Below are 10,604 nucleotides of genomic sequence, written 5' to 3'. Positions count from 1 at the left end.
TCAACAAACATACAACAGTAAGAGATGTTTGCGACATTTCCGGTCGCTTTGATGTAGTTTTGTTTTACGGTAGTTGTGACAGACCCGAGGTCTTCCTGCTGGCTGCAGAGTTATTTGGGAAGTCAGGTGATGTTTTCAACCAGGAGGCAAACAAGAACCGAAATGACCTGAGACAGGACGCAGCACCGGAAACACACGACAGAAGCACGATGCGACACACGAGAGCACACTGCCAAGAGTTGTCGTTCTCTGCGCTAGCTAGCTAGCTAGCTAACCTAAGATAGCCAGGAGCTCATGTTTTGAGTTCGATGTGACAGACTGCCATCTCCCACCGTTTACACGCATTAAAACACATAATGTGGCTCCAGCAGAGACTAAAGGGGCTGCCGGGCTTGTTATCGAGCAGCTGGGCGAGAAGGCTCCTCATAGGACTGCTGCTCTTCCTCATCTTCTACTGGTACCTGGGAGCGGAGCGCAGAGGGAGGCTCTTCGGCAGCTCGGTCATGCCCGGCGGAGCGGCGGGACAATGCCTCCTGGCGGAAATCCACAGGTGGAAGTCTCTCGTGGACCGGGGAGAGGGGATATACAGAACCCCTCAGGAACAACTAGATACACCGTTCGTATCGGGTAACGGCCATATTCTTCTTGACATTGACTCAAACAAACTGTGGGTAGCGTCGTCCTCGCAGCCCGGCTCGGCTCCGGTCCACCAGACAGAATACTCCCCGAGAGTCGGTGTCCACCTCGAGGGGAAGCGGGTCGAGGCTCAGGCCACCATGCTGTGGTTCCGGAAAGGAGCTGTGCTGTCGGTCCGCTGTGCTTCACCGGCCGCCCTGCAGTCCTCCCGGGACTGTGTCACCATCCGAGAGGAGTTCATCGCGCACCGGAGTAGACCCAACGTCTATCTGCAGCGAATCCACATCAGCAACCCGTCCGACAAGCCGGCCTCCTTGGACGTCTTCTATGATAACCCCGCCTTTGGCAGCAAGTTCTCCACCAGTGTGGAGAAACTGGAGGACAAAGAGATAGTTCTCTCCTCTGGCAGAGTGCCTGTGGAGAACAACCGGATGGTGCTGGTGGTGGTGGTCTCCAAGAAGGTGAACAGCAGGCTCCAGGTGCCCGCTAAAGTAGAGCACACAGACAACATCGTGTCCGTGGTGTGGACCTCAGAGCCCATCGAGCCCTCCAAGCTGGAGGAGACCTTCAGCACCCTCAGAGATGGAGCCAAGAAGGAGCTGGGGGAGCTGCTGAGGACAAGTGTGGATGATCTGGTTGCAGATCACCAGCAGGCCTGGATGGACCTCTTCATTTCAGGTGAGTAAAGGTCGTAGTGGCAACTGGCTCTGGATTTTAAAAGAGCATGTAGGGTTGTGGCTGCCTGACATGCAAGGAAACACACACACACACACACACACACACACACACACACACACCATACTGGCTAAACTTTGAAAAGGGCTGTAAAATACTTTGATCCAGATTGATTTATTGAACTCAATGATGTAACCATGTTGAAACAATTCACTTTTATTGATCATGAACGCATATGAGAAATTCAAGACCTTAATCATGGCAAAGTCTAAAGCTGCGTTCACACCAAAAGTGTTGCGAATATTCACAACACTTTTGATGTGAACGCAGCTTTACACAGTCACCGCTGCGAGGTCTAGACATAAGCATGGCAAGTTAAATGCGTAAGTGTTGGGAAAATGTATCGGCTAATTTTAAGTGCGTCATCACCACAATCAATCAGATTATATGTATTTAAATGTGCCTGCTGGCAGTAGTATACAAATTAATATACTTATGAGGATATATGTACTGTATGTGCGTATGTACTATGTGTTGAAAAGGAATCCTCCTCACCGGGATATTCCTCGAGTGTTCAAGAATTGACAGAACAGGTTATATTACAGTTAAGGTTATTTATTTAGCAATTACACACATACATGAAATGCATACCTACAAGGCCTTGGACTCAGCTCCCCTGATGGTCTGCTCTGCATACAGTCTGCACACAGCCAGCACACCCCCAGAATGAGAGTGGGCCTCGTTCTCTAAGAACAATGGATATTTATCCCATTTCTGTGAGACTCCCCCTTATCTGACTTTCATATTTGTCTCAGTCTTAGTAGCGAAAAAGGGAGCTGAGTGATCTAGCTGACATCAGCAGCAAAGACAGTCTGTCTGTATCTAATCTGTTCAGCCAAGGTCAAGAGCGACTGAGAACTTGACCAGTTGTGGCTTCTCAGCTTCGCTCAGCTTTCGAGACACCTTCTTTAGTACAAGCGAGACACATTCTTTAGTATAAGTGGGACATGAAACTTTAGTATAAGTGGGACATGAAACTTTATTCAAAGTAAGGCAGTACAACATATAAATCATTAAATTCTCTTCAGTCCCCCTTTTGACCTCGGTTTTTACTGAGGTCAACTATACAGCTCAACACAATGATTTCTACAGCACAACAATGTCTTGGAACAGTGAGTCATAGTGCTCATCTAATTGAGCCATCGGAGCATACACGGATTCATGGAGGGGATCAAATTGACTCATTTGATAAGCGGGAGGGGCTATTGGCATCTTTCCTTCAATAGCTGTCACGATGATACAGTTGCACAATGAGCGGAGAATGGATTTATTTAGACATTTTATCTACTATTACCTCATACGGTTCCCACCAGATGGCATGCAAGTTATCTTTAACGTTTCTTACCACTTCAGTTTCTGGATTTAACAGCCAACCGTGATATTCATACATTTCCGACAATTGCTTGGGGTACACAAAAACTAGTGGGCGTTTACCGAGTACGAACATGAATCAAACCTTCATTAAAAACCTGGGTCTTACACCCTAACAGTTTCTTGCTGTTGATGAAATGCGGATTGGCACTCCGTTGTTGGAGGGGAGAACCGTTCCTCTCCCACCCCCTTTGGTCCTCTTCTTTCTTCTGTGACTCAGGGTAGACTGCCTGAGTCACGATGGACACTGGTGCGAGGATTATTCTGCCTCTTTTGCACTCCGTGTCTGAAGCGCAGGGCCTCTTTTGGTGGCCGGCGCTGGAGCACACTGGGAGAGGTGGTACCACACTTCTCCTTTTCCTTTGAGCCGCACGGCGTGCGAGGTCCTCTCGGTGACCTCGAACGGTCCCGTCCACCGTGGCTCCGTCCACTTCCGCTTGAGCACCTTGAGGAGGACGTGAGTGGTCGGGCGGTCTCTGGTATCAGTTCTGTCTCCTCCGACGGGCTCTTGGGTTGTCTGTCGAATCTGGAACGCATACAGTTGACCAATGCATAATATTCTTTGTGTGGGAGGTGTTTCATACTCACTTCCTCCAAGCATGGCTGCCCTGGTCCTGGAAATGGAGTACCTGTGTGTAACTCAAACGGGGTGTAACCAGTGGATGAGTTAACCGACATGCGCACTGACATGAGGGCTATCGGCAGTGCCGCCACCCAGGTCAGCTTTCTATCCCTGCATATCTTTCCCAGCTTTGATTTCAAACTCCTGTTCATTCTCTCTACCTTTCCCTGCGACTAAGGATGGTACACGGACCCAAATCGGTGTTTCAAGCCCAACAATTGCTCCACCAGTTGGAGATCTTTGTTCTTAAAATGGGTCCCATTATCGGATCGTATCTTCCTAGGAAACCCGTGTGTTGGAATGTAGTGGTTCACCAGTGCTTTAATAACCGAGGACGCATCCTCCTGGCGACAGGGGTACGCTTCAGGCCAGCCGGTGTATGCATCCACCAGCACCAGCAAGTAACGTTGCCCTCCCCACACTTTCCAACATGTCAGTATAATCCATTACTACTTCCTGTCCAGGAAGTTTTGGTATTCTTTGTTTGCCGCTGCCCACTCACACTGTGGGTCTTATATTTGGGTCTTGTATAGTCTCTGTCATGAATGGATGCCACCACGATGAAAGAAGTCGCTTAACTTCTTTTTGAGCAACATGTCCTGGTCCATGTGCTTTTCCCGGGCCTCCTCATTGTTTTGGCTGCCACGGCACCCAAGCTGGATACTGGGCGGTCGGAGCGGTCTGGGGAGCAGTGGGGACCGGCATGGGGACAGGTGCTACAGCGGCGGGAGGTGGAGCCATCATCACGTATTGCACCTGAGGCTGCACCTGTTGCGGGGCAGACTGCTGTGGATTGGTGCAGTCTCGCTTGAAGTGACTAGGCTGACCACAGGAATAACACCTGTATCCACGGCCCGGCCCTCTGTTTTGCTGGCCTCGACCTCTACCCCCCCCCCAAACTTATTTTTCTTATTGTGCTGTTGCTCGGCTGCTTGCTCAGCCGGGGGAGTGGGAGCGGGTGCCGCAGTCACTGGTGCCATGACAGGTAAATTTCGTTTATCTTTTTTTATTATCTGAGGCCTTCTGCTGCGCTTCCGCGAGTTGTAATTTTACCAAGCGTAATGTGAGATCAGCTGAGTTGTCTTTAGCTTTTTCCTCCCTCTCATCCTCAGCATGCTGACGCATGTGAGCGCAGACATGAGAGGTCCAGCGGAGGTGGTCAGCCCCATGCATGTCCGGGTTACGTTCCATAGCTTTGCGCACAACCGCGAAGAACTCCACTGCGGAAAGTGTGGCCATGAAGAGAAGAAGAGGACGGATCTTCACCTACTGCACGAACAAATTCCGCTCGGCACCTAGAGATGAATGCCATTGGGGTCTCGTCGGCTTTAAACGCATACGTTAGTTGGTGTAAATGGGACGTGGGAGTTGGGAACGTGCTACGTACAATGTGGCCTATAGCGGTGGCTAACGTTGTGTCAATTGGCGTGTCTACTGGGATTGTGCTTCGATGTAGCTGAGAGTTTACAGTGTTCCAGTCCGCTGTGGACATTGAATGACTTAAAATGCTGACAATGTCACCAGCTGTGACGATGGTACCAGACGTTAAGCGCAACAGCTCCATCATGAAACCATTTCCTCCTTCTGTTATTGAGGGGAAAGACTTGGTGATGCAAGACAGATCAGACATGGAGTATGGTTTGTATTGCAAAGCCCCGGTGGGTGTTGGGAGCAAAGGCGCCATTACTGGGAGTTGTTTTTTATTTAGCGCTTGACGAGGAGTGGTATTAATAGTTTGCATGTCACTCCAATCAACCTCAGACGGTGTCTCTGTTTGAGGTGCAATGTGTATTCTTCGTTGTGTCATCACTTGATTAAGCTCATCTGCAAAGGAGGGGGCCTTGTGTTCTGACTTCTGTTTAGGGGCGTGGGGAGCGGCTCTAGCTGTCATAGCAGGAGGAGTTTCATAGCGCGTGCTTGTTACAGGCAGTTCGCATGGGGAGGTGGCTGGAATACTAGAGCCCCATTCTTGAGACCGGGGTCTATTCTTAGAGTTCCCTCCCCCTCGTCCCTCCCCTTCATGCCTGTACTCACTTTCTCCCTTTTCCCATTCTCTCTCTGCCTTCTCCATTTTTTTCTAGCGCTCTCAGCCATTTATCATGGCACCTGGCTTCCCACCCAGCTGCAAGACCCGCTGCTTCTGTCTCTAGGGCTTTCATGGGGATTGGGGTTCAAATAGGGGGCCGGCTGTATGTAGGGATTAGCAAGGTTCTCAAAGGTGACAGATGGTCCCTGTGGCCCCATCTCCTCATCCTCCCAAAAACAATCTAGAGTGCCTCCTTCAATCTGCAAGACGGGCATCTGTAAATCAGACTGTTTGTCGTGTCTGTCTGGAACCTCTGGGGGAGGGGCTGAGGCTAGAGAAGGATGCAACCCCCCACTGGGTTTAGTGTCAATTAAATCCAGTACTGTGTCTTTTATGTACTGGTCTGTCGGCCCGGCTCTGTAGGCGCAGAGACGCACCCAGAGCGAGACTTCGAATTGCGGATCTCACTTCTTTATAGCTTGCTGCTCTCCCTAATTGTCTGCGTCTCGCCGGACTGAAGGGCAATGTTTTTTCCTCCGCGATCCGAGCGAGTTTCGTCACTATCATGCGCTCCGCATGACCACATGTGTCAAACAAACACTTCATCTCCGCATTCTCGGGAACAATCCCTGAGCAATTTCAACACAACTCCCAACAACTTTTCTCTCAGCTTTCCTTTTTTCTTTTCATCGCTCTCCGCCTCCACGTGAGCGTTCAAGGAAGCTGACACTTGTGTGCCAAAATCCTGGTCAGAGTCTCTAATGATGTCAAAGTCAAACCCTTCTTCTTCTCTACTGAACTCGCCTTCCATTGTACCACAGACTTTTCAAAACTATGTCAACTTAAAGTCTGTTTTTTCAGAAAAATTCTCAAATGGTACGGGGCAGGTTTTTAACTGATCCGGGCGTGAACACTCAGCAGGTATGGAATTCACCCGAGTTGCTGAGCCGAACACCCTCTCAGTTCACACTACCAGCCGTATTTATTCAACAATTTCTCCTTTTTCAAACTTTTATTACCAGCAAAATTACAACAGGGAAATGTTTTAGTAATTTACAACCTAATAGACTGACAATTGATCTACTTCAACAGGCGACAACCTTGTGTTAACACCGTTAGGTTTCCAGTTGTCCGCTGATTCAATCAATTCCAATCTCAAGCACACGCATTCAGACACATCGCAATTAAGCACATAAAAATCACACTGCAATTGTTAAGATGAGGACACGTGCGCCTACGTTCCTTCACCAATACTGCTCGTACGACCGCTTGTCAATCTTTTAGCAAGATCACAAACCGATCACAAACAGGGAAGTTTCAACGACAACCGCTGTCGTGGGGTTTCACCTGACCCACCGCAAAGCAAAAGGAGGATTTCACCGACAACCGCTGTCGTGAGGCTTCCCAAACCTACCGCAGGAGTTTTTCACCGATAACCGCTGTCGTGAGGCTTCCCAAACCTACCGCAGGAGTTTTTCACCGATAACCGCTATCGTGAGGGTCACACCAAACCTATACCAAAGCAGGATTCTTTCACCGATAACCGCTGTCGTGAGGCTTCCCAAACCTACAGCAAAGCAAAGCAATTTATATATAAATTTACAACTCGTATGCACTTTATGTACCCAGCCCTTTTTAGAAGGGCTGGGTACCCGTTTGGTTTCCCGGAGAGTTGAAGAAATCCACCTCGGTAACCTGTTCGTCAATCACGTCGGAAGGTCACCAACTGAAAAGGAATCCTCCTCACCGGGATATTCCTCGAGTGTTCAAGAATTGACAGAACAGGTTATATTACAGTTAAGGTTATTTATTTAGCAATTACACACATACATGAAATGCATACCTACAAGGCCTTGGACTCAGCTCCCCTGATGGTCTGCTCTGCATACAGTCTGCACACAGCCAGCACACCCCCAGAATGAGAGTGGGCCTCGTTCTCCAAGAACAATGCATATGTATCCCATTTCTGTGAGACTCCCCCTTATCTGACTTTCATATTTGTCTCAGTCTTAGTAGTGAAAAAGGGAGCTGAGTCCGTCTGTAATTCAGACATCTAGCTGACATCAGCAGCAAAGACAGTCTGTCTGTATTTAATCTGTTCAGCCAAGGTCAAGAGCGACTGAGAACTTGACCAGTTGTGGCTTCTCAGCTTCGCTCAGCTTTCGAGACACCTTCTTTAGTACAAGTGAGACACATTCTTTAGTACAAGTGAGACACATTCTTTAGTACAAGCGAGACACATTCTTTAGTACAAGCGAGACACATTCTTTAGTACAAGCGAGACACATTCTTTAGTATAAGTGGGACATGAAACTTTAGTATAAGTGGGACATGAAACTTTAGTATAAGTGGGACATGAAACTTTAGTCAAAGTAAGGCAGTACAACATATAAATCATTAAATTCTCTTCAGTGTATATACATGTATGTGTAGATCACCATATAGCTAGGAGTTTGATACAAGTATACGAGTTGATACAATTTGATTATTAAAAGAGTTGGCAACGAATTTCATTATCGATTCATCGTGTCGCACGATTATTACTCCACTCAATAAGTTGCAGAGAAGTTTGAGCGAGGAAAGCACACGGTTACCGGTACCGGCGATCATAGCGGGGAACGTGAGGTTTTTGGCAAAGACGCGCTGGTAAAGACTGAGAGGGTCTTCTGAGTGGGCCTCATGTATTTCATGGAGACATGGCTGCATGTAGGGCTGGGCCCGCCCACTCAGTCACACAGGACTGAGTTCGATTACTTTTGGATTCCAGATTGCACATTTAAAAAACATTTAAGAGCAGTAATTGATTGAGACACGTCTTCCCATCAGCTGACTCTGGGCTGCTAATCAGACTCGCCCTCTTTTCCTCCTTCATCTCTTTCCTTTACATTTTGAATCTGTTGCACCTTCTTAACTTTCTCCATGTTTCTCTGTATTTACTATAATACTGCACGGTATACTACAAAGGTACCGCGGTACCCGTACGTTAAAAACGATACGATTTTGCATATTTTTAGTATGATACTTCCTCAAAATAGTGCGCTTCCTTAAAACTGCCCCGCTTGTCTCTGTCATGCTCTCTGCATGCATTGAGCGCATGCAGACGGAGCTCAAGGAGGCGGGGCTGCAGGAGACGGAGCTCAAAGAGGCGGGGCTGCAGGAGGCGGGGCTCAAGGAGGCGGGGCTCAAGGAGGCGGGGCTCAAGGAGGCGGGGCTACACAAACATGTTCCAAATGAAACACAATTGATGCAAACTGGCGACATGAGGGTGGATCTTGAGCTAATTATTTTTAGTTAAGGAAAAATAACTTGCATGAATTAAGGTTAAAATTTGAAGTGAAAATATCAAACTCACTAAATAGTAAATGGTTGTAATACGTGCATAAACAAGTGCAATAGTTGCAACATGTGGGAATATTCACAATTCTGCCAGACAGCATAGAGAGACTGGCTGTCTCATTGTTCCCATAGTGTAATTGCATTGTATTGGTCGAAGTCATAATTTTGGTATCGTGACAACCCTAATTTACTATTACTTCCTCCATTTTTACCTTCGGCCTCCTATCCCCTCGCTCCTTCCTTCACTCAATTCACAGCAATTCTATAAGGCCGGTTTCAAACATCTGACAGGGAATGAAGCGCTCACCACAGCAAATGTGAATGAAGAAGATATTGTCATTTGGGAATGAATGAGCTATACAGTTTGAATTCAAGCGAATGAGATATTAGGATCCAGTAAAGTGTCCGGCTGGATAAAGTAGACAGTTAAAACAACAGTAATGGGAAAAGTTTCAGCATCACTTTGTGCCTCACAGCTAGCCACTGAGTTTGTGGTTTCATTAGTATTTGATGCAGCGTGTTTACGATCATGTATCCAACCCCTTAACTCTGACAACTTCATCTGCCCTCTGCTGCGCTCTGGAGTTTCTCAGTGCTGAAATGACTCCAAAGCACTGGAACACAACCCTCAATGTTCATTTAGTAGAAGTTCACTTACTTTACCAACTATACCCATTAAATGGTAACTGGACTGTACTTGTTAAAGATCTTTTGTAGTCTTTCGACCTCTCAAAGCTCTCTAACATCATCCACCAAGTCACACCCATTCATAAACTGAGGAGCTACCATGAAGGTACCACCTGTCCATCAGGACTAACTAACATTCATACACCGTAGGAACAACTACGGGTGCAACTTGCCTAAACACAATTTTTTTTAATAATAAAGTAATAATGATCGAAAGCTAGCAAGTCGACCGCCAGAAATCATTGAATAATATTTGATGGTGAAAGCAACCAATCCTTGGATACATGCCAGGTTTTTGTGAAGCTGTGCTTTTGCTTCTGTGTTCATTCAGGTGTTGAAATGAGGAAAATCACAGACTCCCATACGCCATCGAGCCGCACAGTGAACACCACCCTCTACTACATCCTGTCCTCCTCCATGGCTCCGCTGCTGGATCGGAGACTGAGCGGCGAGGAGCGCATCCGTCTGGAGTCCAGCCTCAAGTACGCAGACCACTGCTTCAGCGGCCACGCCACCATGCACGCAGAGAACCTGTGGCCCGAGCGGGTGAGCAGTGCCGCTCAGATCCTGCAGCTGGTCACGCTGTGGACTCTGACCCTGCAGAAGAGAGGCTGCAAGGTGCTGGTGGCGGCCGGAGCCCACGGCACCATGCAGGGCATGGTGCTCAGCTTCGGCGGCCTTCAGTTCACGGAGAACCACCTTCAGTTCCAAGCTGACCCGGACGTGCTGCACAACAGCTACGCCCTGAGAGGGATCCACTACAACCAGGACCTCATCAACCTGGCGGTGCTGCTGGACGGGGAGGGAAAGCCTTTCCTCCACGTGTCCGTGAAGCCGCAGGAGAAGCCGGTGAAGCTGTACGCCTGCGAGGCCGGCTGCCTGAACGAGCCCGTGGAGCTGACATCCGAGATCAAAGGTCACACCTTCCCTGTGATGGTGACGCAGCCCATCACGCCGCTCCTGTACATCTCCACAGACCTGCGCCACCTGCAGGACCTCCGCCACACCCTGCACCTGAAGTCCATCCTGGCCCACGAGGAGCACATGGCCAACAGGTACCCAGGCCTGCCCTTCCTCTTCTGGTTCAGCGTGGCATCGCTCATAACACTCTTCCACCTTTTCCTCTTCAAGCTCATCTACAACGAGTACTGTGGCCCCGGCGCTAAGCCCCTCTTCAGGAGCAAGGTATAA

At 48.5% G+C, this 10,604-nt stretch overlaps 1 protein-coding gene across 1 annotated transcript; it reads left to right on the top strand.

Annotated features, from left to right (window-relative positions):
• Positions 1 to 247: 247 nt before the first annotated feature.
• On the top strand, positions 248 to 10,604 carry kiaa2013 (KIAA2013 ortholog; the record flags this gene model as incomplete). The annotated part of the gene is made up of 2 exons (XM_079226653.1): positions 248 to 1,314; positions 9,745 to 10,604. Exons 1-2 carry the CDS (start codon positions 357 to 359, stop codon positions 10,602 to 10,604), a joined length of 1,818 nt encoding a protein of 605 aa, XP_079082779.1. The 5' UTR covers positions 248 to 356.

The sequence above is a fragment of the Taurulus bubalis genome, assembly GCF_910589615.1.
Source record: "Taurulus bubalis genome assembly, chromosome: 11".
NCBI classification, from domain to species: domain Eukaryota; kingdom Metazoa; phylum Chordata; class Actinopteri; order Perciformes; family Cottidae; genus Taurulus; species Taurulus bubalis.
The sequence above is the reverse complement of the archived record's forward strand: the minus strand, read 5'-3'. Positions and strand labels throughout refer to the sequence as shown.